General features: G+C 42.9%; 2 protein-coding genes across 7 annotated transcripts; one reads left to right on the plus strand and one right to left on the minus strand.

Annotated features, from left to right (window-relative positions):
• Position 1: 1 nt before the first annotated feature.
• Positions 2-5,297, minus strand: LOC147601481 (uncharacterized). 2 transcript variants are annotated; one of them, XM_086744119.1, is made up of 4 exons: positions 5,186-5,297; positions 3,928-4,110; positions 1,197-1,364; positions 2-352 (listed from the first exon to the last, which is right to left on the minus strand). In XM_086744119.1, the coding sequence occupies exons 1-4, from the start codon at positions 5,192-5,194 to the stop codon at positions 284-286; spliced, it is 429 nt and encodes a 142-aa protein (XP_086600245.1). In that variant the 5' UTR covers positions 5,195-5,297; the 3' UTR covers positions 2-283. The 2 variants fall into 2 exon arrangements, 1 of the variants encoding a protein (XP_086600245.1); XR_015258083.1 differs by lacking the exons at positions 1,197-1,364; positions 5,186-5,297 and adding an exon at positions 4,820-4,947.
• Positions 4,359-27,626, plus strand: PPP4R3B (protein phosphatase 4 regulatory subunit 3B). Of its 5 annotated transcripts, XM_086744117.1 has the most exons (17): positions 4,360-4,868; positions 6,018-6,125; positions 11,146-11,164; positions 11,794-11,940; positions 13,238-13,858; positions 17,245-17,322; positions 18,101-18,217; positions 19,008-19,124; positions 19,529-19,660; positions 20,049-20,151; positions 21,089-21,130; positions 21,790-21,948; positions 22,623-22,792; positions 23,142-23,281; positions 23,631-23,815; positions 24,195-24,397; positions 24,865-27,626. In XM_086744117.1, the coding sequence occupies exons 1-17, from the start codon at positions 4,780-4,782 to the stop codon at positions 24,958-24,960; spliced, it is 2,526 nt and encodes an 841-aa protein (XP_086600243.1). In that variant the 5' UTR covers positions 4,360-4,779; the 3' UTR covers positions 24,961-27,626. The 5 variants fall into 5 exon arrangements, with proteins under 5 accessions (XP_086600240.1, XP_086600243.1, XP_086600241.1 ...); XM_086744114.1 differs by lacking the exon at positions 11,146-11,164 and having other exon boundaries at positions 4,359-4,868; positions 6,018-6,073; positions 11,842-11,940; positions 23,652-23,815; XM_086744115.1 differs by lacking the exon at positions 11,146-11,164 and having other exon boundaries at positions 6,018-6,073; positions 11,842-11,940; positions 24,273-24,397.
• Positions 27,627-27,760: the final 134 nt, after the last annotated feature.

Below are 27,760 nucleotides of genomic sequence, written 5' to 3' on the forward strand. Positions count from 1 at the left end.
CTGAAACATCATTGTTTATTATCTGGGTTTGTTAACATTGAATTTTAAAATACATAATTAAAACATTAATGTAGTTGTTTGGGAATAAACAATTGATGTGATGCATCTTCCCCTAAAACACCCTCATTAAGAGTGTCAGAATTCCCCTGTTGATTGTGTTCCATCAGTGGGTTCACTGGTCTCTCTTAGACTTCAAAACATTTCCCAGGGGCTCACAAGAACTACTTGTTTTTCTGCTGTGAGGTACAAACTTTGATTTTCAAAGAGGTGTCCCTTCTGGTGTTCACCAACTTGTGTGTAGCGTAATAAGAAAATCAACTTCCCATTTGATGGCAGGTGGGCTCTGAACCTCCTGAAAGAAAAAACAAAGCACTGGGGAGGGGAGAAATGTGAATGTACAGTAAAAATTGCTCTGCCTTTTTAAAAAATCTAAGTTAAAATATTAAAGAAGAAAGAAATTACTGGCATGCTTCTTTGTTAGTTGTCTGTCTGTCATCGTGTAAAACTGAAAAAGTTATCCCTAGCAATCTCTTCCTCTTCTTTGAGGGCTGTATTCTGTTACCTCTTAGTAAGAATTCTAATGGCCTTGCTTACTATGATTTAATTGACTGATAACTTGTTTTTTACATATTCTGGAGAGCGTTAATGAAATAAAGTAGGCAAATGTTAAAATCTCCAAACAGAAGCTCAAACATTTCCATTTCTCCTCACTGTTCTCAAAAATTGACATCAGCCATCTAAGTGGTTTTCGAAGTTGTAGCTTCTTTTAGTGTAGAAAAATTTCTCTAAGGCTCCTTTTTGTAGTAGAACAGATGGATGCTCTAGTTACTAAAATACTACATGAATGCTAACTTTAGAAGCTTTTTTTTTTTTTCTTTTAGCTAGTACATTACCAGTAGGGAGCCCAAAGAATCCCATTCTTTCCCATAAAAGTATTTTCTTGCCTGCAGTAACCAGGAGTATTAATGATTTGTGTGGTAGGTGGTGGTCTCAGTAAATCAACTGTTGGAGTGCTGGGGGATTTTCTGTTTGTTAGATGATAAAGGAGGAAAAAGACTTTTTATGTACCTGTGACAGAACCTGTACGGTCAGCCCGACTTCCTGCACTTATAACAAGTTTTAGGCCCTGTGGGAAGGGGTGGGAAAAAAATATGCTCGGGAACTGTCTGGGAGGAGCACAAACCAGCTGCTCTTACCTGAGGAGAGAAGCTCGATGGGAGCCAAGAATTGAGCAAGCATGTGCTAGTCCGAACCTTCCCGGAGGGAAGGCAGGCTGCCTTCAGACATCCCGGGTTCACCCGAGAGCCGTCAGTCGCGGCAGGTTGGACCGTGACAGGAGACACCTGACTCTCAGGTGATATCAGCTATGATCAGAGAGCAGGTAGGTTAATAGCGCTCAAGAGAGCAAGCTCAGCCGTATTGCAGGAGCTGTTTTTCTGTGTTTGAAATAGTGATTTTTGTCTCTGCTGCCCTAGATAATGAGCTGCTGTAATGACCCATCTTAAATGGAGCTGTTGAAAGGAATTGCTTTGGAAACTGAAGCTGGGCAGCTGCAGCGTTACGCCAGGTCAGGAGGGCCAGAAATGTGTTTATTTGACAAAACTGAAATTTTCACACTGGCAGAAAGCATCAGGAGCTGGGGTGTCTTTAAATGGCAGCAATAAATATTATGAGTACTGTAATAAAAGTGTAAGACCTGGCCTAATTGTACTGCTGGGATGACATGCCAGAGGGAGTGATACAGGTCTCTTACTTTCACTCCAAGAAACTTTAAGTTATGTAGGAATGAGTTGTTTGTCTTGCTTCTGAAAACAACAGAAAAATTAGAGCTCCCTGCTGCTCCGTGCTGGGACACTTGATGACCTGCTCTGTCTGCAGCCTACCCTAACAAAACGTTTTGTTTTGATGAAGAACAGAAAACTAACAGCTATAGCTTGTCACTTTGTGATAATGGGGAGGGATGAGCTACTGGCAGGTGCAACACCACAACGAAAAAGTGCTGCTTTGCTTTCTCCGGATCTTACAACGCAGAGATTTGGATGTATTGCTTTTCTAGTCTTGCATTTACGCTGGGTTTAAATCAGATACGTAGGAACTGTTGGGGCAAGTCTTACTTATCTTCTTCAGGCAAAGCCCTCCAGAATTGACTTGCTTTTTATTAGTACAGATGATGAGATCGTGCCGCAGTTTCTAACACCCCAGGCTGTGGAGTTCTGGATGCCGTTCTGTGCAAAAAGGAGGGGCACGTCCACGGGAATGCAATCCGTGTGTGTCCTGGAGTGGCATTTTTCCACAGAGGTCATGTATTTCAGGCTTGGGGATGTAATTGATTTAATTCACAGCTTAAGCAGAGCAATAGTTTTTCATGCCAGTTCTGGCTTGTGTATCTGCTACTCCTGTACCTGTTCACTGTTACAGGTAAGAATTTGCTCTGTAATACTCTGCTGTAGTTCCATGCTATTCTGCATATCTGGAGAAGTACTGCATTTACTCTTGAGTAGAAGAGCTAAAGAGCATGCGTAGAAGTCTTGCAAAGGGGAGAGTGAGTTTGCGAGCAGCAGGCGTCCTGAAGCAGCAACGTGCTGTGGCCATTGGGTTTTGTGTTTCTTTTTGTGTGTTTTCTTTTTACTGAGCTTTCACTGAGGCAGAAATATGCCCAATGTGTAAAACCATGAGGGTATCAGGCCACGTGATGCGGAAAAGGCTGCCGACGTGTAGCAGGGAAGGCTTGTGTGGAACCCAACTGTAAACTGCTTAATGTGACTCTCAAACCGTGGTTGGTGAAGCCACTGCTGTAACATAACCTTTTGTACAGTTACTGACTTATCCTTAATGCTATGATGCATGTATCTTTAGCTGTATAGAGTACAGGAATAGCATTTAGGATAAGTGTATGTGATCGTTCTCAGAGGTGTATCTTACAGTTGACATCTGCAAAGGAAGCTCATTGTTGTGTGTCTTCAATGGCTCCTGTTAAAAAATGGAGCTATAGCTCCGCAGAACCCCATTAAGGGTGCTTCCCTTAACCTTTCTTAGAGGTGGGTTGTTCTGCAGATGTTAAATAAGCAGACTGACCGGTCTTCAGATGCATTGAGGCTGCCTCTCAGTCTTCTCAGCTGTTCAGCTACACTGATTGAAAACTGCACCAGGCAGTGATCTGTGGCTGTCTCAAACTCGGTGTGCTGAAGGGAGGTGAATCTTAGGAGGGCTGTTTCAAGCTGAGACTTCAGTGTGACATAGATGTAAAATTTCTAAATCTGCCTAGAGAATGTTTTTCTAACATATGGAAAAGTTGCACATAACTGTTTACAGTGGTGTATTCTGTAGTAAACTTTTTCTTTCCCTTCGTCTGGAACAAGATTGAACTTAACACCAGAGAAATGCCAGTCTTGTAAGAAAGAGCTATACCGGTGTAACTGCTTTTGCCATTAGGCAAGAGCTAGAAAAGTCTTGCTTTGTCTGGGAATGAGACACACCCTGGCCTGGGGAGCACTTGCCCTCCCATCTCCCTTCCCCTTCAGAGCCTGAAAGATGTTGTTCATAGACACTGTCAAGCGTCCCCTCCTCCCCGAAGTCCCCACTGTTTCACACAGCTTGACTCCTTGCGCGCTTTTGTGTCCCTTTCCCCTATTCCCATGCAAACGCTGAAATGTAATTACTTTTTATTATTATTTTTAGTACAGAGGAAATACGTAGCTGATTTTTAGTATGGAAAACTAAGATTTACAGACTCCACCATGCCTGGCAAGTGGTCTGTTTTAAATTGTGCAGTGTTTGTGAGGACTAATTAAGCACGTTTCTCTGAGAGGCTTCACAGAACAGCTTCAATTTTAGTTTAGCTTTTGAGCCTTCTGTACAAAGCACAAGAAAATGCAGGTTACTGTGGGTAAAGGCTTAGAGTGGCTGAAGGAGATGCCCCGGAATCACCTTGCTGCTATTTTTGTGATGCGAGGGAAACGTTTTCTTCCAAAACTTCAACTCCAGGCTTGCGCTGCAAGGCTGTGTTTGGCTGGTGCCAAAACTGACCCTGGATGTGGATCTCGCCCATTGCTTTCTCTCATGGCGGTGGGGCGCACAGGCGAAGGGGGATGCTTTGTCTGCACTGGTAGGCTGTAAGAATAATTTTTAAAATAATAATTTAAGCTCTTTTTAAAGGCTGGGTTTGTCCTGACCAGCAGCTGTGGGTGTCATCGGGCTGAGAAATGCAGCTAGGCACATGTGACTGCAGCCACGCTCTCCCCTGCTCCCCGTCTCTGCCGAAAAACTCCCCGGGGGGAGCGAGGGGCGGCGGGCGGGCCCTGCCCTCCCCCGTCCCGCCCCATCCCGCCTCGGCCCCGCCCGCGGCCGCCGTCCCTTCGGCGGTTTCGCGGCAGCTGCCGGCCGCCGTAGCCCCTGCGAGGGGAGCCCGTGGCCGGGCGGGGAGGAAGAGAAAGGCGGCGAGAGTCGGGTTACAAGATGGCGGCGGCGCTGCGGTAGCTGCTGAGGCGGCGGAGCGGAGCCAGCGAGGGCCCGAACCGGGGCGCGGCGTCGCTCTCTCGCCCTCCGGGAGCCATGAAAAGCGGCGCGTTAAAGGCTCCGCCGTGCCCCTGAGCGGCCCGGCGGCTCCGCTTCCTCCCCTCCCCGCCGCCCTCCTTCCATCGCCCCCCCCCCCCCCCCCCAACCCCACCGGAGGCGGAGCGGGCCCGGGCCCGGGGCCGGCGCGGAGGCCCGAGGCCGGGGCTGCACCATGTCGGACACCCGTCGACGGGTGAAGGTCTACACCCTCAACGAAGATCGGCAATGGGACGACAGGGGCACCGGGCACGTCTCCTCCACCTACGTGGAGCGGCTGAAGGGGATGTCGCTGCTGGTGCGCGCCGAGTCGGACGGTGAGAGCGTGGCCGGGGCTGCGCGGAGGCCTAGGCCGCCCGGGCCTCCTCCCCTCGCTCCCCGCCGCACCGGCCTCCGCCGGCCCTGGCCGCCCCGCTCGCCGGCGCTGGCGCCAGCCGCCGGTGTCTTCCCGCCCCGCGTTTGCCAGGGAACACCCCGAGGATTATTATTTTCCTCCCCTCTTTTTTTTTTTTTTCTTTTCTTTTCTTTTTTTTTTTTTTTTCCTTTAGCTGCGTTCAGAGCTGCCTTCCCTCGCTGAGCCGCGGCCGTGTTTATCGCCGTGGCCCTAGACTTTCCCCCTGCGCGTTACCCTAACCGGCTGCATCTCTTCTGACTGAGTAGAGATGAAGTTGTTAGGTGTGACGACATCTTGTTCGCTTGTAGAACAATTTTGTTCGCTTCTGAAGTGCTGTTTTCCTCCTCTTCTTGCTCCTTTAAAAAGTAATCACTTTGGTTGGGTTTTTTCCCCCCTAGAGATTTGATTTTGTTTGAGTTCTGCGGCGTTGCAGAACTGTGCGTCTGTTCTGTGGTGTTTTATTGCGCTTTAAAGTCACCTTAAAGGTCTGTCTTGTAGAGGGAAGGGTACGCGCTCGCCGCTTTCTCAGCCCGACAGGTGCTAATGTGCTACATAAAGCACCTAAGACTGGGATCAGTTCCTCTGGAGCTGTTGCCAGGATACATACACTACTTGCATACACAAGATAAAGTCTCTGGGTTTATAGTATCTGGATGATTCACTTCTGAAGGGCAGTTGAAGGAAATAAAAGCAAACGGCCCACGTGGCTTCAGTGGGCAAAAACATTTTCCTGCTGGGTAGCGTGTTAACGCGTGCAGATTTGTGCAGGTTTGCTAAACAGCCTTTAAACAAGCTGGTTGTCGCGCCAGGTTTCAGGAGAAAAAACAGTGTTACGGAGAACTTTGATACAAAATAGAAGAGAGAAATACATTTTAATACAGATATTTGTTGCATTTCGTCTTGCCTGGCTTACTTTAGGGAATTATGTTTAAAGAAGATGGTTCTCCTGAACTTTCTGGGAAATAGGGATTAAGTTGAGCGTATGTTGGCTGGCAAATGGGCAGTTGTTGTAAGATGCGTGGAGATGGTTATTTCGTTAAACTCAGTAAATATCTCTTCATACCTTTTTCAGGTTCGCTACTGTTGGAATCGAAGATAAATCCGAACACTGCATATCAAAAACAGCAGGCAAGTATTACTGCTGGGCTTTATTGTTCCTGATTACGGATGCTAAGGAACTGTTTTATACTGAAACGAGGGGCGTTTTTCAGGAAAAAAAGCAAAGCAGCATGACGTGCACTTGTCGATGGTGTTTTTTGTAGAGATAAAAACTCGCTGAGAAGCTGAGTGCTATAATACTGTGCATTCTAGAAATTAAAATGTTGGTCTCTAAAAAACCCTTTTGGACTTCAGGCTTTGAAGACAATATGTGCAGTTTGGGTAAATATTGAACTCATTGCGGGAAAAATAGTTAAAAATACGTACGTGTAACTTTTGTCTCCCATCCTAGGCCGTATGAAATCATTGCTGAATTAGGAAGGCAAAATGTTGGCTAGCTCTGTTACAGTGTATTTACTTCTTGAGGGTTTTTTTTTTTCTGGAAACAACACGAAGGAATTTGTCTTTGTGGGACTTCTTTCATTGTTGCTGTTATTTTTTGTTTTAAGCCTTGAAAACTTCTGCTATCCTACGTAAAGTGACTGGCCGTGGTGAGACTTACTTGCACAGTTGCCTTTCCTGGGGATGAGCCTTTTGCAAAACAAAGAAGTAAAAAACAGCGGGGAGCTGTTTTGATAGGTCATTTTTGTTTAATCCACTAAATTAGCTTGCTACGTCTCTTTTGCTTCTATCGCTTTTACTGCTTTTTCCTTTTTCTGCTTTAATTTTTGGTGTCTCTGCCTACATTGTTCTCATGGTTATTACTGGGGTTTTTGTCTCTGTTCCTTTGTTCTGCAGTAGATTCTCTGTTCCTTTTGTTCAGTGTTTTTATACTGCTCTTCATCATTATGGTATCCAGAAGTGTTTCAGCACTAGAAAACAGTAGTTTTGTGCTTCCTAAATCACGAAGAGTCAAACCTTTAAGGATTTTGTGTGTTTTGATTATTGTAATTTTTTTTTTCCAACAGAAAGTTGACAAGTTATGTTACGAGAATTTGAGGAAGGAGACTTTGTTAGCTCTTGAGCACAGTTTGGCTGACTTTAGCTTAGGAGCGAGTCAGAATCTCCGGCCTTGCTTTTCAGAAGGTTCTGTTTTCTGTGGTTTCCACTTTTCACTGATTAGGTATTGGTGGTTTTAGTCAGGTGGATGACAGCCGTAGGCCTTCCTTGGGCGGGCCCGGGCTGAGGAGGGAGGACGGTCTTTATGGAGCTCTGTGGAGTTCTGAAGGTCGAGAGCCTTGAGCTGCTTCCTGTTTAGTAGAGGAAAGTAATACATAATGAAATACGAGTGCAGATTGTGTTGCTGCAAAGTTTTAAATTGCTGTTTTCTGAAACTTCATATAACTGATTATTTGAAACCCTTCTTTACTTAATTGGTAGCGAAGTTTCAAGTGACTTCGGTAGCTTTTGTTCTCGTTTTTCTTGTGGAAGTCTTTGTAGGTTGTAGTTTTGAAAAACTCAGACTGAGGTTTATTTTGGTTGGCTTTTATTACTGATTCTAGTGCTTTTATGTCCTTGTGGCTGAAGGGTTTGCTTCACTGTTCACTCTTTTGAAGAAGTTTGTTTGGGTTTTGTTTTTTTTTTAAGAGGAATAACGATTGATGGTTTCCAGAGACAGGTTTTAGGTTTCTCTAACCTCTGAAATCATACAGCTTTTAGTTGACAGAGCTTTGTCCTCAAGTTTTATGTGCTTCCTTCTGAGTAGAGTAGCAAACAGCATACATTCATGTAGCATTCCCATGCTTCTCAGTCTCACTTCTAAAAGATTGTAGTATTCAAACCTGGGCATCTCAGGAGCAGATCCTGTGTAAAATGGTGGAAAGATTTAGGCAAAATGTTTTGGTTAACCAGAGGTGAAGAGAGGTGGTGTTTCCTCAGTGTCCCTACTTAGAGGATGCAGTCTGTAGTGATCTTCCCGGGGCAGATGGGTGAGGGTGAATGGCAACGTGGAGGAGAGGGCGCTCTTCCGCTTGCCAGAGTCAGTTGGCGATTTTTGTTAAGGTGCTGATCACCTTGGGTTTGGGGGAAAGCCGCAAGATGGTGCAGCTTGAGGAAAGGAAACATGCCCTGTCTACGCATCTGTCTTCATGTGAATTACCTGAATGGACGTACAGGATAACTATCGCTTAAATTGTGGTTTGCATAACAACATTCTGCAAAAAAAGAAAACCAGCTGATTTTTAGTTGCTCCCCATCGGTCTGTGATTCCCAGTATTACCATGTTTGTGCTAAGCAGTACTGTAACTGTTGACTAACCGCAAACAGGGCAGGCCTGTTACCTGCCGTTTCAAATCGTGTTTGTGGTCGCTAGCTTTCATGCAGAATTTAATTCTCTCAAGGTGTTAGGCGTGCTGTAATCATGACCTGTTTCTCAAGAGAAATAGGATTTGGATTGGACATAGGTGCCAGGCTGCTCAGTATGCAACATAAAAGACTTTCTCATTCCATGTATGCAGAGAACATGAGAGCCTGAAGAGCTTTAGATGCCCCTGGATGTGAGGGCTGGAGAGTTACGTACTACCACTGGGCACCCGTATTGGCCACAGGGCAGGGTCGGATGAATTCTGGAGGCAGCAGCAGTTTAGAAAGTTGTTGCCACACCCGTTTGTTGTTCCACCCTCTGCTTGAGGTTACTGTTCCCTGGCAGAACTGGCAGAAGAGCCTGTCTTCAGTGAGAAATCAGATGGCTCCGTTCGTGTGCTTTGTTCCTCCAGCTCAGTTACGAGGGTGGTGGTTTTCACCGAGCTGTAAGACTTAACTGCAGAAATCCTTACTGTGAATACTGCCTTCTGGCGTTAACTCTCCTTTAGGTGCGCTCTGTCCATTTTCTGAGCTGAGATGAAGAACGTGTGCAAATATTGTCTCTTGCACAGAGTTGCCATCGCTCGTGTGACAACAGAGGCGTTTTCTTGAGGCAAAATGGGAGTTACTTGAGGCTGGGGTCTAACACATTTCCAGGGGTGCTGCTAAAGCCAGCCTGAGCGGTTGCCAGGGGGCTTCTTCACTCCTCTTTCATGCCAGCACGAGTATTCACGTTACTGTGTGACAGGTGAGATGTAGGAACCGGTTCAGTTGAAATCCCTCTTTTTGCTGGATTAATTTTCATCTGCGTGCGTTCCCCGGGCTGGTTCACTGCACGCTTGTGCTGGCGTAAGAGGGAGATGGGGGGCCAGTGCGGAAACACGGAGAGGAGGAGTAGCAGACGTAGTGCAAACCAGTACCAGCACTGAAGAGGGGTTTGAACGACTCTTAGTTTGAATTGTTGTTCTGAATTAATCTCGTTTGTTTGTTTGTTTATCATATATTGTGTTTGAGTGAATTAAGGACGTCACTGTTGCTCGTTGACTGAGCGGCATTGCGGTGCTAATTGAGGCAGGGGGAAGTGGGACTCTCTCGCCGCCCCTAGGCCTGGAAGGTGTCTCTGTGCTCTTCCTGGGTTGTCTTGGGTCATGCGGGGAGTGTACGCTAGAGGAGTATGTTTTATATTGGTATTGAACAATTATTTCCTAATGAAACTATTTTCTAGTCTTTCAGAATTATTTTTGGAGAAACTGACAGAACTTCTGCTTTGTGTGGGCGGTACAGATTCTAACGAGTACCGTTCAGTAACTCGAGAATTCTCACAGAGTTTTTGAGTGCAGTCTCTGTGGATGCATGCAGTCATTTGAGTTACTGCAATATATCTCTTATTTGAATCATGCTGGGCTACAAATGTATTTGTCCTCCTTTGTTCACTGAGGCATCTCTGAGTTTCAGCTCACTTGTAAGTGTATTGATTTTGAACATCAGGACCTCAGTAATTTCACAGAACATTCCAAGGTAAACGTTTCAGGTTTTGGGTTCTGTGAGAGCCATACAACTATACATAAGAATTCTTTTTTTTTTTTATTAATCTCTAAAAGAGAACCAGATGAGGGAGCTGATGGGACTTTTCAGAGCCTGCAGGTGACAATTATTATTTTTCCTTGAAGAAGAAATTCAACTGCTCACTCTAAAATGGCACACTGTAAACATAGAGATTCAGCTGTCCGTGAGCCGGAGATGAGGGTGGACAGCTGTAAGCAAAAACCCTGTCAGCTATGCGAAGCCGCACCATTTGCGCACGTGAATCGGAGCCCGAAATCAGGGAGACTGCCTATTAATATTTGTGACTGTAGGACAAAAGTGCAAGTGGAATGTAGGGCACTGTAGTGTAAACAAACAACTCTCGTGAACAGCATTAAAATTATAGCGCAGTGAGCTCGGTTCTTTCCTGACAGGAAAACCTTTTCTTTAAAGGAATATGTAAAAATGAGAAATAAATAAAAATCTGAGCCAAAACACAGAACTACTTACAGATATGGAGAGATTAAGATTACTGTGGAAATTACCTGAAGAATTAATGCCGTATCAGCAGTGCTCATTTTCACTGGTGTTTTGGAGTGACAATTGTAGCAGCTGGTAAGTTGTGTTTGTTGACACAGACGTGTTTTTCAGATAGCTGTGCTGATGGAAGAGTTTACCTGCTGTCCTCTGCCAGCTGCTTGTCAGCAGCCCTGTCCCAAATGTTAGTCCTCTCCCATCTGCCAGTGGAAATACTGAGGAGTGCTCCCTGTCTCCCAGATAGCTGCGTTAACAAAATCTGTTCGAACTTTAGCATAGTGAACACCTTATAAATAATAATCTGCTTCGTCATTTGCCTGTCGCCGGGTGCACGAGGGGAACCGAGAAGTACTTGTGGAATAAAGATGTGAGGGGGCAGTGGCAGCATCTGTTTCTTGGTGCCCCTGGAGTTTCCTCAAGTATGTTGGGTATCTGTAAGTCAGTCAGATATTTGTTTGGGTTTGGTTGCTAAGCTTAAAGGTATGGCTTTGACTATGTTGTTTACAATAAAAGTGATGCATAAGGTAAAGACCTACAAGCCTTGATAAGTTGTGCAGTGAATGGTGACCTTTGTAAGTGCAGGAAGTAAATTACCTTGTTGACCATTAAGCAAGAGCTTGCTGGTGTTTAAAAAAAAAAAAAAAATCATTGAACATCGTAACGTGAAGGTGAGTTTCTTGTAGGATGCTGAACTATATGTGTGAATGTCGAAGCACAGACTTACATTCCGTACAGTACAGCAGCAAGTGTCCTGAAAAAGCCTAATTAAAAAACCTTTTTAGTCTATTCAGAAATTCCGGCAAATCTTCCAGATGTACTATGCAATGGTAGAGGTAATAGTAACAGAGAGAAAAAAAAACTTCCCCAAATGAAAATACCTGTTGGCAAGCTGTTGTAACTTTAGTAAGAACTTTGTAAGAGTTTTGTATTATTCAGACTGTACGTCTCTTAATTCAGAAAAGAATATGGTAGCATTAGTTAGGCGTAATTTCTCACATCGCTAAGGCTGTATTAAACCCTTTCTGAGGAGGAAACGCTCTCATGTTGGGTTTTTGTTTCTACTTTATTAAATCTGAAAAGACTTAAATTGTTCCCTTGCAGATTTTCTTTATCTCCTACAATGTGTGCATTCCCTCTTTGAGGCTGGTGGCTCCTAAGTCTGTTGCAGAACAGTGCCATTTTAGATCTGAAAAAAAGTATATTTAAATATATAATATGTAAGGTAGTAGTCATAAAACAGCAAAAAAGAAAGGTCATGTCCCTTATGTCAGAACAGGTGATTTAGTGTTTTAGTGTCTTATGTTCTTTTTTGACAAGTTAACTTCAATGAAAATTATTTATTCTTTAGACATATGACTTAACGAAGTACAGATTAATGTGCAATGTAGACCTGTTTCAGAAACTATTGGGGTTTTCTTTGTTTTTGTCTTAAACAGGACACCCTGATTGTTTGGTCAGAAGCAGAAAACTATGATTTAGCACTGAGTTTTCAAGAAAAAGCTGGCTGTGATGAAATTTGGGAAAAAATCTGCCAGGTACAGTTAACTTCAAATATTCTGTTTCTTCCAGATGTTTTGGTGTCTTCGGTGACTTTGTGTATTTCTGCTATAATTTTTAAACCTACTTGTAATATAGGCACAGATTTGTCATTATTTTCTGTGGCTTTTCTGTCTAAGATCTTAAGTTACCACTACTTAGAACACTAATTGTTTTCATAATTGAATTTTACGCTTTTGAAAAATCAATGTAATAATGAAACTCGGGTGCTCAGCGTTTGGGGGGGGGGGGTTGTTTGTTTATTTTTATTAAGAGGAGGAATGCCAGAGTACCACCTTTTAATTGCCCTTCTCCCAGGCAGCCTTAGGAAGCTGGCTTGTTGAAGTGCAGTGGAACCAAAAATTGCTGTGTTGTAGTGCGTAAGGAGCTGGATGTTTCACCGTGAAAGACAAAGAGGTGCCACTGCTGTATGACCTCAAAAAAAAAATCTCAGTGCTATGTTTTGTATCAAGACATAAGTCTTACTGACTGTCTGTGTCTTACGGATATTCCAGTCTTCATTGTTTTGTTACAAAACAGTTTAGATGTTACACTTTCGACACTGAAAGTAACAAGTCAGTAAGTGTATGCGTCTAATAAGTAGTCCAGGTTTTAAACTGGACCTATTTGGGGCTGAGCTGATGACCAGCCTGAGAGGGAGCTCTTCCGTCATCGGGCAATGTAAGCCATTAGCCTTAGGCTCTTTCAGCAGATTCCAGAACTCTTCCTGATTCGTTGTTAGGAATCCTAGAACGGAATCAGGGAGGGGAGCAAAAGTTCTAGGGTGCAGGAGAAGACTGGGCAAGGGAGTTAGAGGGGCAGACAAAGCAGTAGGAAAGCGGAGAGTAAGACGCAATTGCTTCCCTCTTGGTCAGTTTTGGTATTCGTGACATTTTCCTGCCTTTCTTTTTGGTTTTGTGTTTCATTTAATGTTGGGATAGCTGTGGGCTCTTACTGTTTAAGGCTTCGTACCCTTCTGTTTGAGACACTGAAAGGAGGTTTTGTTTCTTTTCTTTTTATATTTTGTGCTTGTCTCCAAGGTGCTTCAGACTTCTTGACTGTCCAGATGCTGTTAGGGTTTGGTTTGATTTGACTTTTTTGACAAATGTACTGTTGAGGATAATGGTAGTGACTGTAGAATTTAGAGGCAGAAAAACTTACTCCTCTGGAAAATGTCTAGCCATGCAGGCGAGGGAAGATATAACATGCTTGTGCACATGCTATTTCAGTTATTGACTTGGTTATTTTTACGTATGTTTTGGGATGAGACAGTAATTGTGCATGCTTTCTTCTTAGGTTCAAGGTAAGGATCCTTCGGTGGAAGTCACGCAGGACCTTATTGAATCAGAAGAGGAACACATAGAAGAAATGCCTGAAACTAGTCCTTTGATCGACCTTCCGACTTGTGAACTCAACAAACTTGAAGAGATTGCTGACCTAGTTACCTCTGTTCTCTCCTCACCCATCCGTAGAGAGAAGTTAGCGCTGGCCTTGGAGAATGAAGGCTATATTAAAAAACTATTACAGCTTTTCCAAGTCTGCGAGAATTTAGAGAACACCGAAGGCTTACATCATTTGTATGAAATTATTAGAGGAATTTTGTTCCTCAACAAAGCGACTCTGTTTGAGGTGATGTTTTCCGATGAGTGTATTATGGATGTTGTTGGATGCCTTGAGTACGATCCTTCGTTGGCTCAGCCAAAACGGCACAGGGAGTTCTTGACCAAAACAGCAAAATTTAAGGAGGTTATTCCTATAACAGACTCTGAACTCAGGCAAAAAATCCACCAGACTTACAGGGTACAGTATATTCAGGACATCATCTTGCCGACACCGTCTGTTTTTGAAGAGAATTTTCTTTCTACCCTCACTTCCTTTATTTTCTTCAACAAAGTTGAGATTGTCAGTATGTTGCAGGTAAGTGGCTTTTGATATGGTATAGGTGGATTATGTATAGATGCCTCTAGCTGTAGTTTCAGAATTGATTACAGCTCTTCAGCACTCTCTAAGTTAACCATACATGCTTTCACTTGCGTAAAGTTTTGAATCCTCCCCCTTATTTCTGATGCCTTTAATTTTTATTTAAAAAACGGTAGATTTCAGGTGCATATATTAATATTTTTTAACGGGTTGTAGACAGGTAAAGGTTTTTCTTGATTCACAAGTGACATACACATTTTGAGCTGGTTTTGTGTAGATATTTAGGGACAAGAAACTTCTGGTATTATGCATCAGGAACATCTGTGACATCTTTATCACAAATTCTGAATCTGTGGTGCAAAAGAGCGTGCTGAGAGCTCTTCCTGTTCTGCTGTTACTTTATGGTACTAATTTAAAATGTTGTAGTATAAAGTAATTCATTCCTTTTTTTTTTTTTCCTTCATACTGATACTCAAAAGTAATAATAAATAACCAACATGTTACTGTGTCAAAAAACTTACTGAATACTTTGTAGTCGGAAGCAGACTTAAAAGTAGCGGGATGTGACAACCAAGCTGGTAGGAGGAGCCTTGGGGAAGAGGTGTGCGTGAACTTCCTGACGTTTGGGATATTTTCAGTTGATATTTTCTTGGGCAAACTAATGGGTACAAAGTGGTTTTGTTCTGTTTCTGATCCATGTCCGTAGAAAAACGGTAGGTTCGTGTAGAACAGAACATCACAAACCTGTCGTTTTGTTTTGAATGTGGATAGTCGCTGTGAAATAGGAGGATGTGTCAAGGAGGAGAAGAGAGCAGTAAACGTGTGGAAGGAGAGAGGCACTGGAGAAGTAACATTGCCATAAGGAGTATTTCTAAAGAACGCAAGGGAAAACTGGAAAAAAAAAAATCAAAACTACAGAGTTGCATGATTAAGCTTTTGGGCTTCTTTCTACTTTGGTTGAATAGTGGAAGGAAACTAATAAGTAAATCCCACTTACAAAATCAATGGCTTTGTATTAATAAATCTTTCCCTTTTTATTCTTCTGCATATATTGCTTTTCTAAAACTAAAAATAAATTCAGTATCCTTCTCCTGAGGCCACAGTCCTGCTTCCATTTAGATATTTTTAACTCTGTAAAAGTCTTTATTTTTCATCTAAGTTTTACTACATGTTTAATTGTGCCTTAACAAAAACCTATGATTTCCTGTGACGTCTAGTACTCTTTGAAGAAAGTTTGGAAATGCTCTGACAGTTCTTTGCCGCGCTCAGTCTCTTCCATCTTTGCCGCGGCAGAGTACACGGCACACATAGGTGTGCCTGTTTCAAGACTGGAATTGAGACACGCGTGTTGATTTACAACTAACGGTGGTGCCGTACGTCGTTTGTGCTGCCTTGAGAATTACAAACTAAGAAGAAAGCACACATGGAAGATGTTAGCAGACTTGAGGAATGTTACATGGTAGTATAAACTTCAGGTCCAGGACTGTTTTTGCAGTTCCCTGGTGTAAATCAGCTTTTTGTTGTGGCACAGGAACTCCAAAGCTCCTTTGGGTTTGGTGAACGCGAGAAGTCTTGTTACCCTAAATACACTGGCAAAGCTCCCTAGGAGAATGCAGTTTATAGGAGTAACAGATTGTGATCGCTACGGCAGCAGAGCTCCTTGCTGCGTGCTGCGAAGCTGGAGATCCCAGTGCTGCTGTCGATGAAGGGCAGCCACATGGGAAACCCAGCGAGCCTGGAAAGCAAACCTAGGTCCAGTCTGGGCTTTAGGACATCAGGACTACGCTCCGTGGCAGCCTTACACAAGAAAGAGGTCTTTCTGTTGCCAAGCGTTCTTTAGTGGGGATTTTCTAGCCTATCTGTTGATTGTGGTACAGTTGTTTTTATTCTTTTAACAGGCTTAATTAAGGTGTTAAAGCCAGCAAAGCTTAGCGTAAACTACTAAGTCTGTGTATGTTGCCCTCTCTAATGTTGATTGCAGGTATCTTTGGTCTGTTAAAGCACTTCTTTCCCCACGTCTTAAAATTCTCAGGAAGGAAATCCTGTGAGCTGGCGTTCCTGTAACTGTGAGAGTTCTGTATTATGTTAGCCGAAGAGAGCACACGGGTTTTAGCGACAGCACGCAGAACAACAGAGAAGCAAGCACCCTCTATGTCATGCGATATAATGTTTATATATATTTATTGGAATGCTGATATTCCATTCATGTTTGTTCAACGCGTAAGTGAAGTTTATAGAGCTGAATCAGTACAGTGATGCAGAATTTTGTAATGCTGTAGCGTGATATTACTGTTTGCTTTAAGATTTCTGTTGTGTTTAAGAGCTATCAGAGACATTTGATTTGAGAGAATGCCAACACTTTTCCATGCGAAGGAGTGCAGAGAAATCGATGTACAGAGGGGGCAGGACGTGCCCAAGCGGTTGAGAGATGGTGATGTTCAGCCTGGTTTTCTTGTACCTCTTGAGTTTTAAGCAATGGCAGAACTGAAACACTTAACAAGAAGAGAAATGTTGTCCTATATTTACTTAAAAATAAATCTCTCTTGGTCGTAGAGGATCAGAATGTGAAAAGCAAAGAATACTCAAAAAAGTTTTCCAGATTGGAAAAGCTGAACTTCTGCGGGGGGGGAGCTTGTTTTCTTGAGGGTGAGGTTAACGAGGACACGGCTGCAGCAAACTCGTACCGTGTTCTCCTTGCACAGGTGGTCTGGAAAATGTTTGCAGTGGTGCAGATCCAAAATAGGGTAACTGACACGCGCGTGATGTGAACGGTGTCGTGTGAACGGCGTAGATGCAGCGTGGTAAAAATTATGTCTGGATTGGTGGTTTCTAGCGTGGAAGTGTATAGGCTGCCTCCCTGGAAGGCGACACGCAAGGTGCAGGGAGGGAGCCTGGAACAAAGGCGCTTTTTCTGTGATTCTGACGCACGAGGGTGTGCGGCGAATCGTACAGTGAGTATGTGGGGTAGGGCAGAGCTGTGAGCCTGGGGGTGGCGTGGCAGAGAAGGAAAGGAAATAACGCGTCTTTAGAGAGGAGTCGTTTAGAAGGCAGTTTTCCTACTCGTCCCCTGTGCGCAGTGTGACACACGGTTCTGGTGTCCTGGACCTGCTTCGCCTCACAGAATGTGCGCTTAAGTGATCCTCTTGAACATGTACTCTTGCATTTCTTTTTTTTTTGTGATAAAATAATGTAGGTGTGGAGAAAAAAGGAAGAAAAACTTTTATCTACCATATCTCCTAATGCATGGGTTCTTGTTTGTAACCGAGCGTTGTAGTTAAGCTGAAATTAATTTTGACTTTCTACAGTGTGAGGTCCAATAAAGATGGATGTTTTAACTTTTAAGACGCATTGTGTAAGTCACATTCTTCTTATGTGTTACGCAGGAAGACGAGAAATTTTTGTCTGAAGTTTTTGCACAATTAACAGATGAAGCTACAGATGACGATAAACGATGTGAATTGGTAAGTCAGTGATCCTGGTAGTTCTTCAACTGCTTTCAGCTACAGAGATTCAGTAGAAATATTGAAACTATTCTGCCGTTCTGCCGTCATTGAGGTATTTCTGTAACCCTAGAGTCATTGCCAGTGTAGCTCAGTCTTTGTTTTTGTACTCACTGGAGAAATATTTCTTGCAAGGTAAGCTCTGATGTATTTGTTCTAGATCATTATTTTATTGTTGAGAAGGTACTAGCACTACGCTGACATACTAGGCTTCTTCCAGGTACTCTTCAACAGACAGTGTCGCTTGTATTTGTCATGTAAACACTGCTTTTCTCACTGTGCTTTACTCATTCAAAAAGATCTTTTAAGTCCTACGACTGAGGATTACCAGGACTCCCTTAATATATATTACAAACATTATTTATCCGTGAATATGTTTATCAGCTCAAATGGCCCTGTTAAAATCTTGCTTTCAGCAAGGGAGGTGTCTTTGTTCCTTCCAATGAAAGGCAGGCCAGACAGGAGTGTAAATCCTTCATATCCTAGGTGGGATAAAATAGCTACAAGGTGACCGTATGCTTTGTGAGGCAGATTTCCACCTCTGTTTTGTTTTGTTTTTGCTTTCCTTTGTTGATGCTGTTGAAGGTTGGAAGAGAGAGAACTAGAATACTACCATTTTCTAGGAAGGCACATATCAGCCAGAACACCAACTCTGATACAAATTGCAACAGTTGCCTACTTTCAGAGAGTGTTCTGAATCAAGTACACCTTAATTATTTTTTTTTTCCTTGTACAATAGGTTAACTTTTTCAAGGAATTCTGTGCATTTTCTCAGACGTTACAACCTCAGAACAGAGATGCATTTTTCAAAACTTTGGCAAAGTTGGGAATTCTTCCAGCTCTTGAAATTGTAATGGTAAGTGAAAACTTGCAATGGATTTTAATAAAGTTTTTAAAAACCCACAGCCATTTATCCAGTTTTTCAGCTCTGCTGAGCACCTTTGTGTAAGTTTGATTGGACGGCTTTGCTCTGCCGAAAGTTGAAGCTTATTACAGCGTTCAGAATCCAAAAAGGTGTCCACAGTTTTCTGAAGTAGCCTAACTTTACTGCTGTTGTTATTTTTACTTTGCAAGATGAAGTCTGTGGTAAATGCACTCCTTTTGACAATGTAGTGTGAAAATTCAAAGAGATTCTTTTCCCTGTGGCAGCTTGATATTTCTTTTCCTGTTGTTGTTGGAACAGTGCCAAAGAAGTATTTTTAGATAATCTTGAACTGTTAGCTTGTTGCTATCCGAAAGAACGCGTAATCCTGTCTTTTCAGAGGTATAAAGCAGATTAATCTATTTTAATCAGCAATGTGAAAACATAATTCTTTTCACTCCTTTGGTTGAAGCAACTGTCGCTGCCTGCCTGTTGCAATTCGTATGTTGGTGCTGTCGTTACTGAGAAACTATAAATTCAAGGTTTTTTTTATATTTTAGAGTAACACCTGTGAACTTACCAAAGGACGTTGGCTGTTACAAAAACATAAAAGTCATATAGAAGTTCAGTGATCAGATGAACCTTAATCTTACTCTTTTTCCAGGGCTAGACCAGCTCAAGCCTTTGCCATTACATTAATATTTTAGGCAACTTTACTTGATAATAAATACCAAGTGTTATTTACTCTAATAAATTGATCTCTTTTTATTATTATTATTATTAGGGAATGGATGATCTGCAAGTTAGATCTGCTGCTACAGATATATTTTCTTATCTAGTAGAATTTAGTCCATCCATGGTCCGAGAATTTGTAATGCAAGAGGCTCAGCAGAGTGACGATGTAAGTAAAAGTGGTTTGGAGTTCGTTGAATACACTAGTTTTAGAGCAAACAGGAAAAAATCCCAGCAAAACCAACCTCACCAGAATCTGGGATGCAGTTATCCCAAAAATTTAGAGACTAGAAACAGAGGAGAAAATAGATTTAAGACAGAAAAGTCTCTGAGCCTGTTGGTGTTCCATGTGCTTACAGTAATAAGACTGTAGGTGTGCCTGACAGGGATTTTGGGTGAGGAGGGCTGTGCTTGATGGAACTCCACTGTCTAGGTGCAACTCTCATTTTTACTGTTTCACTGAAATAAATAAAAAAAAATTTAAAAAGCGAAACCTAATGCAGAAACTAGGGAAATCCTTCCGCTATTGAAACTGTGTATAATTATTTTCTCGTTCGTTTGGGTTCTTTGCAGGATATCCTCCTCATCAATGTGGTCATTGAGCAGATGATCTGCGATACGGACCCTGAACTTGGGGGAGCCGTGCAGTTAATGGGGCTCTTGCGTACTCTGATCGATCCCGAGAATATGTTGGCCACAGCTAATGTAAGAAAATACAAAGGGGTAAAGACACTTTACTGTCTCAGCAAAATTGAAAGTCTGGTGTTTATTGCTGTTATTGTGGTCAGAGGATAAAAACAGATATTTTTATTATTTTTTGACAGAGTTGTGATGCTGAATTTAAACAAGCTAAAAAAGAAGTTACAATTTCCATTAACTTTTGATAGCTAGGTTGGTTTGATGTGTCTTGGGCCTTTTCCCAAAATAAAGGAATATTTGGGTGAAGATAATGTTGCAGGACCAACCAGAAAGATACAGACAGACCTGAGGGAGTTGATAGAATTATTTATAGTCTGTTTTTTATGTTGCTTCCCTTTGTTATTTAAAAGGAAGTATACAAATGCAAGCGTTAATAAAGTTATGTTTGTTTCAGAAAACGGAAAAAAGTGAATTTCTCAATTTCTTCTACAACCATTGTATGCATGTTCTTACTGCACCGCTTCTGGCTAATACATCAGAAGATAAATGTGAAAAAGGTAATGCTTTTGGTTTGTTTTTTCCCTCTCTTGCTTTAAATCTTGTTGTGTTTTGTGACAAGTGACTTGCAGTCCTGGTAGCAGCGATAAGCGAGGTGGGAATGCGCTTGCCGAAGTCTTGTTCCCTCAGCGGCAGGGGTTCTGCGGGCGGGAGTTTTAATAGCCCCGTGTTGCAGCTTTGAACAGTAACCTACCTGTATGCTGTGCTTTGTAAAATACGGATTTAAAAAGAGTCTTTGCTGTAAAGCAGTGTCTGTAAAGTTCACCGAAGCGCTGTGACCTCGGCCGGTGCTTGCATGACTCCAGACGCCGGGTGTGCTCACGTGGTTCGCTTGGAGACAAGTTTTCACTTGGCTGTAGCGTAGAAATGCTGGAAGGAGTCTAATCAAGGGGCTTGGGCTTCTTTATCTTGTTTCTTTTTTATTTTTCCTGGTAACAGTAAATGAATTTGAAGTCTCTGTTTGGCACATGCAACTAACACGAGTTTGTCTCTAGTGCTCCGCAAACAGAAATTTAACATCATTACAGCCTCCTGAGCCAGAGGGTTTTTTCTGAGTACTCTTTCAAAAAATAAATGTTTTATGAATTTTATACAAAAATAAAACTTGTAGAATATCTGTAGTACTCATTTTATAGTATTATTTGAAAATTTAGAATAGGCACTTTCTTTCAGTCTAGGCGGGAGTAATATTCCTAAGTATTAATCCGTATTTTCACCAAGCTGATTTTGAAACTTTGTGATGTAAATTGAATACAGAAATCTCATCTGGCATGCGTTCTTGCTCTGTGTTTATTTCCCCATAGCTTACAGAAAGTTCTGATTTGATGAAAAGTTTGAACAGCTGGTTAACTCAATTGTTTATCCTCATTTTTTAAATATTTACGGTGCTTTGTAAACCTTTTTCTGATTTTTTTGTTTTTATTTTGTTTTTATCAGATGCAGTAGTTGGGTCCACTAAGAGTAATACAATTTGTCCTGGTAAGTTTGAAATTACCTTGAGTTTTGAAACTTGTCTTTTCTTAAAAAAAAAATTTAAAAAGTTAGATATATCTCCTTATTTTATTTTTTCAAATCCTTTTTATTCAAATAGATGTAGGTGCTTTGCTTCCTTTGAAACGACAGGAAGCTGAAGGAACATTTTCATCTGTTCTTGAGTTACTGGGTTTTATTTTTTTTTTTTCCCTAGTCAGCCTTGCTACTGAAAGCTGTTAGCAGAATATGTACTGAAGAGAGAGAGCTGAGCTTTTACAGTTTGGGTTTTTAGCTCTGCAGGCTTCTTTTCTGAGCAGTACAAAAAGACGTTGCTGATCAGATTTGCATGGATACAAGTCTGCTTGGCTTTCTTCATTTAACTACGTACCCTTAATCTGGATTGCTGTAACCAGTAACTCACTGGTCCTGGAGGAAGTCCCATTGCCAGTTCAGGGTGATCTTTGTGACCGGGTGAGAAAAAAAAAAAGCCAAATTTGTGGGCATTCTTTAGTTCTGACCCAACGTCCTGCTTCCTAAAGCAACCCAGTGTGCCACTGAAAATGTGTCAGGAGCTATACTGGCAGCTGAGCCGGGTGATGGTTTGGTGCATGACAGTTTTGGATTTTTTTTAGCCTAACTTAAGGCATTATTTTTTTTTCTTGTAGATAATTATCAAACGGCACAACTACTTGCCTTAATTTTGGAGCTGCTTACTTTTTGTGTGGAACACCACACGTATCACATCAAGAATTACATTATGAACAAAGATTTGCTAAGAAGAGTACTGGTCTTGATGAACTCAAAACACACATTTCTGGCCTTGTGTGAGTACGGAGCTGTTGTGATTTCCTTTGAGGCTTTGTACGTACCGTGTGGAATGCGCACGAGTACAAGAGTGTACTTAAATTCCAAATTCCTGAGAATTTTCTAGCTGTGTAGTAATTTTGTAAAAAAGGTAGCAGATGTTTGTTCGTGTAGATCAATGAGTTTATGGTGGGAGGAGAATTTGTATCTTTGGAAGTCCACAGTGATCCTTTCAAGTCTGTATGGCAGTAAGGATCATTTGTGATCAGCTGCCTTATCTCGTTTAGATGGAAATATGGTCATTTCTTAGTGACATCATAAATCTGCTCTTTGTGGGTGGTAACTGGAATTTTGTGAACCATGGTATTTAAAGAACAGGGGCTGGTTCTGGGAGGTGACCACGGAAAAGCACAGGAGTGAGCTAATAATTTCACTTCACGTGTGCCGAAAAATTTATTGCTGCTGTATTTCAAAGAGACGTTAACAGACACTGATCACATTCACACACCCAGGAAAGCCAAAGAACGAAAGAAAGATTGCCTGCCAGCAAATGTTTCTTCTGAGCTTCCAGTGCCCTTGTTTTGGGGTGCACCTTCCTCTCGGTAACATCAGGCGTTTTCAGCTCTTTCCAAGAGAAGCAGACTGGGGCCCTGGCGTGTAGTTACTAAATCCCTGAATTTCTTTCTTCACATAGGTGCTCTTCGCTTTATGAGGAGGATAATTGGCCTAAAAGATGAATTTTATAACCGTTATATCACCAAGGGAAACCTGTTTGAACCCGTTATAAACGCTCTGTTGGATAACGGAACTAGGTACAACCTGCTCAACTCCGCCGTCATCGAGCTGTTTGAGTTCATCAGAGTGGTGAGTTCAGCGCTTCAGCTCCGACACGCGTACGTCGGCGCGCTTAGAGGGCGCCGAAACTTCTGGGGGGGAGCCAGGCGCAGCGAAACTCCTGGTTGTCTCGAGAAGGCTTAATCCCAGATAGCGAGCATCGTAGTTGAATCAAACTATCGCAAATTGAGTTGGGACAGCGCTGAACGTGCAGTCCATTTATATGGGAAATTTAATAATTATTTCTACATTTCAGCTTTTTTTTATTTACAGTCATGTTTTGACTCTGGACAACTAATTGTTTACTTCTAAAACAAAAGTTTTCTGAACTTCTGCATGTTAATATTTGAGACTGAAACCCCGTTTTGCTCTTACGCAGGAAGATATTAAGTCCCTTATTGCACATATAGTTGAAAATTTTTATAATGCACTTGAATCTATCGAATACGTTCAGACATTCAAGGGACTGAAGACAAAATATGAGCAAGAAAAAGACCGACAGAACCAGAAACTGAACAGGTACGACCCACTTGTGTGTTCTGAGACTTGTATTGGATGCCGTTGTGTAGTAGTTCTTGCTGCTGGTCAGGTTTTTTTGTTCCTGGAGGGCAGAAAAAGCAGAAAGCTGGGATGGGGTTGTTTTTCATTCTGGATAAAAGCTCTGGTTAGAGTAGAGCCCCATCTGACTTTCCTTGTGGCCTACTGTAGTACAGTTCCGCTTTGTCCGTGTATTAAACGTGACATTTGGAATATAAACCGGGGGATGGAGCTGGCCTGCCCTCTCTAAAGCGTCAGCAGCTGTTTCTCATCCTGGCTGGGTCTGAAACAGCGGGCCAAGCGTGAACCACTTGTCGTGTGTCTCTTACAGTGTTCCATCTATATTGCGTAGCAATAGATTTCGCAGAGATGCAAGAGCCTTAGAGGAGGATGAAGAAATGTGGTTCAATGAAGACGAAGAGGAAGAGGGCGAAGCTGTTGTACCTCCAGTTGAGAAGTCAAAACAGGAGGATGATTTTCCAGATAGCTATGAAAAATTTATGGAAACTAAAAAAGGTATTTACTCAATTTCAGCTTACCGGCACCGGAAGTGCTGTGTGGCAGATACGTGGAGTATCACGGAAACAAACCAGCTGTGTGCTCTGTGTCGTGAGCAGGAGTCAGGGCGTTCCATGCCGTTAAGTCGTGACTTCCTACCATGTCCTTGCAAGTTAGTTTAGGATTAAAATAACGAGTGAGCAGAGTCCCCGTGTCCGCAGCACCCGTGCCGTTCTCACTTTGAACGCTGCCGTGCTGTGGGTGAGGTTGGTAGGCGAGCTGTTGATTTAAACTGAGTTTTTAAAAAAGCAGCTTTTGCCCTGTGATGATGCTGTGATGTGGCTTGTACTCCGTGGTGTACAGCTGATACTTAAGTATGAAAATGTTTGTCCCTCAGCTAAGGAGAGTGAAGACAAAGAGAATCTTCCAAAAAGGACTTCAGCTGGGGGATTCAAATTCACTTTTTCCCACTCAGCCAGCGCAGCCAATGGTGCAAACGGTGCAAACAGTAAATCCGTGGCAGCTCAGACGTCACCAGCAAGCTCCAACGGCTCCTCTTCGAAGAACGCCACCCTGACCACGGCGGTGACAGCCACCAAGGTGGGAGAACTCGTACAAAAGCTGCTGTCCTCGCCGAGGCCGGCGGAGCAGTATCGTGAGGCTTTGCCTGTTGTAACGTGGTACGGTTAGCGTCAGTCTCTAGGCAGGGTGTCTGATCTACGTGTAAATTCATCCTCAGCCCTGTCTAGTTAAGCCCGTCCTAGTTTGGGGGAAGGTTTAAGGCAGGATTAGGTGGGACTGCAGTCTGTTGGTGATCTGCTGGGCACAGTTTAATCTCACAGCTTCTGCCTCGTTTACCTGCTCCCGCTCCTCAGCTTTAGCTGTCCAGTTGCCGCTCTCTGTGCGTGATACGCACATGAGGCTGGGTTTTTGCTGGGTTATGTTAGTGCCCCTCCACCAGACAGGTTGGCTGGGGGCTGTGTACTAAAATTGCACATTCCTGGCGAGCTTCTTCAATGTGAGATTTTCTTTTTTCTTTTTTTTTATCTCTTTTTTAAAATTGGCAGGGAAGTCTAGTTGGCCTAGTGGATTATCCTGATGATGAAGATGACGATGAAGAGGAGGAGACATCTCCACGGAAAAGACCACGTCTGGGTTCATAAATGAAACCAAAACTTTGGAATAAAAACTTTTACTATGGGGTTTCAAATGCTGCAACTGTTTTAAGAGCTAAAAAGAATCTGATTCAGAAAGCTTTCTCCCATGAGTATGTAAGATAATACAAGGAGTAGCAAAAGAAACTCAGTGTCCGCTAGAAAGGGTTAGTTCTGTAAACACAAAGCTTCCAGGGAACTTAATGTCTTTCTAGTCAGTAAGGAGTCTGCCATTCAGGCTGTCAAAAAAAAAAAAAAATTAAAAATAATTAAAAAAAAAAAAGTGGGTTGGTATTCACAGAACCTGGATGATGGCTTCTCAGCAAGGAAAGTCTCAGGTGTCGGGAGGGCGGGGGGGGAAGGTATGGTAAACACTTTTTAAAAAATATTGCAGGGTTTCCCCAGTGTTTAACAGGACTAGGAAAAAAAAATTCCCAGCTTAAATTTTGAACCCAGTAATCTTAATTTTGTAATGGTGCTGTCAGTTGTGTTCTTTTAGCAATGCCTCTTTTAAAAACATTTTAAGGGAAAACCAACTCTGTTTGCATAAGAACAATCCAGATTTTGGGACCATTTATTACCAATTAAATCGCATTTCTCATGGTTGGAGGGAGGGACGCTGCAGTTACAGTGCATGTTGAGTTGTTTAAAGCAGTTAAAAATGAGTTTTAATCTGTATTTTTCACGAGGAGAAAATGGAAGCTGGATCCAAAACAGATGGTTTTGCTTGGTTTTTTGGTTAGACGTTCAGTAAGGAACGATCGCTCCCAAAGTACCTCCGGGAGCCGCTTGCGTCCAAGCGGTGCGTGACGGGGCACACCCGAACCGCTGCCGGCGTCACGGCGTGGAAGACGCCGAATCGGAATCGCTTTCGGTGTTGTTAAGTGAGCTGTCTCTCCTGGGAGCAGCAAGCCGTTTTCCTGTTTGCGGGTTGAACTTGGGTAATTCGGGTGGTAATAAGAAACACTAACAGGTTTTTCGTAGCGATGAATTCAGCAGCGTTTTAACACCAAAGTCACTTTGGACCAAGATGGAATTATTAGTAAGAGAACACCGGTCTCTGAGGCAGAATCACAAGCAGCACCTGAACCTGGGTGTGATACAAAAGCTGCTTTTTTTAAAAAACAAAAGCACATTCCACGTAGTAAGCAAGCGAACTGCGACAAAAGCAGGTGAGTTGATGGCGAGTCGATAGAGGCAAACAGTCCAGGTTTTATTTTCCAGAGCAGCAAGTGAAGTGTAAATATTTTAATGTTAGTTTGCCCGTGTGTGATCTGAGATCATGATGAAGCGAGAGGAAATTTCCCAACGACAATTAACGTGTCAGAACTGTTAAAATACGAAGCCAGCTGCAATCCACCACATCGATCACTTGTAATATGTGTTATGGGTCCATTTCTCCTGGAATAGTTTAAACTGAAGCAGTTTCTCTGTTTTGGAGATTTTTGTAGTTAATTTTAATTTTAGCAATTGTTTGGAAAAAGATGGGCTGTCTGTGTAGATATGAAGTATAGTTTTTTTCCATAAAACAGAAGTTTATTTTGTATTAAAAATACCACTGTACTTGTTTTACACCATTTGTATACATGTGGTGATATTAATGCTGAACTGTACAATTCAGGAATTAAAATGTGACCCTGTAATTCCATAATTATTGCTTTTGTTTGGTTTGTTGTACATGGTAAGTTAACTCAGAGTTTTAAATGTGGCCGTTTTAGAATATTTTTTAAGATGAGTTATCCATGCCGTTTTAAACGTAACTCTGCACCGCGAGATGAAATCCCCCAGGGAACGTGTGAGTTCTTGCCGACGCGTGAGCTAGACACGAGCGTTCCGATGGATGACGGTTCATGTGCGTGGACCTGGGGACAGTGGCGTTGCCCTTTGCAGGCTCCAGGCGACCAAGACGGGGACTCCTTGTTTTCCACCGGTGCGATGAAACGCCCCGGCAGCTCCGAACGCAGAGGATCCGAGGAAGTGTTTGCCGGTAAAGCGTAGCTGCAGTCTCATCGCCGTGTGCTCACTCTCCCGCTGAGGATCATCCGATTTTCTTCCCGATGAGCCTTTTCCTCTCCATCGGTGACGATGAACCTCCTCCAGCGCTGTACGCGCCACTCGAGCGGCAGTTACGCAGCATGTGCCTTTACTAACCTGAGGCTGAAAAATTGCGTCGCCTGGTCTGCGGCCCCAAGTTGTCCTGATTCCCTTTAGCAGCTTCCCAAAACAAGTTCTCCGCGGGTCTCCGACGGAAGCGTCTTAGTCCTTGCTCTGTTCCCCAGCTCCCCCGAAGTACCGTCAGGAGCTTTAAGAAGTAACACTCAGACCAACATGAGGGTTTTTTTACAGCATAAACAAGAATGTCATGAATTTTTATAGTTACTAGGAAGAGACTGTGTAAAGTGGCATTAGATGTCCCGTTTAAAAAAATAAATTTGCAATCCCTGTAGAAGGTGACGTGCGGCACCCTTTTTAACTGGCTTGTGTCTGGGGCCGTGGCCCCTGTAGCTGCTGTTTCCCGCTCTGACCTGGTGGGTGCTGCCCCGGTTCTGCCGCCGGGCAGCCGTGTTCCCGTGCCCGGGTCCTTCCACTACGGCTCTTTTTGGAAAAGAACAGAACATCTGCCAACGTGTATCAGTTCTAAATGCTATTTTAATAAAAAGTTAATGAAACTTGAATGGGTCGGGTTGTTTCTTTTAACATGAGTTCCTGTTGCAGCCGGCTACGGAATGACGTTGAAGCGGGGAGGAGAGGCTGGTGGTTGCACGTTTGAAGGCTGTCAAAGCCAAACCAGTAAACAAGACTTTAAAAT

Source organism: Chlamydotis macqueenii, chromosome 3 (genome assembly GCF_036417535.1).
Source record: "Chlamydotis macqueenii isolate bChlMac1 chromosome 3, bChlMac1.mat, whole genome shotgun sequence".
NCBI classification, from domain to species: Eukaryota; Metazoa; Chordata; class Aves; order Otidiformes; family Otididae; genus Chlamydotis; species Chlamydotis macqueenii.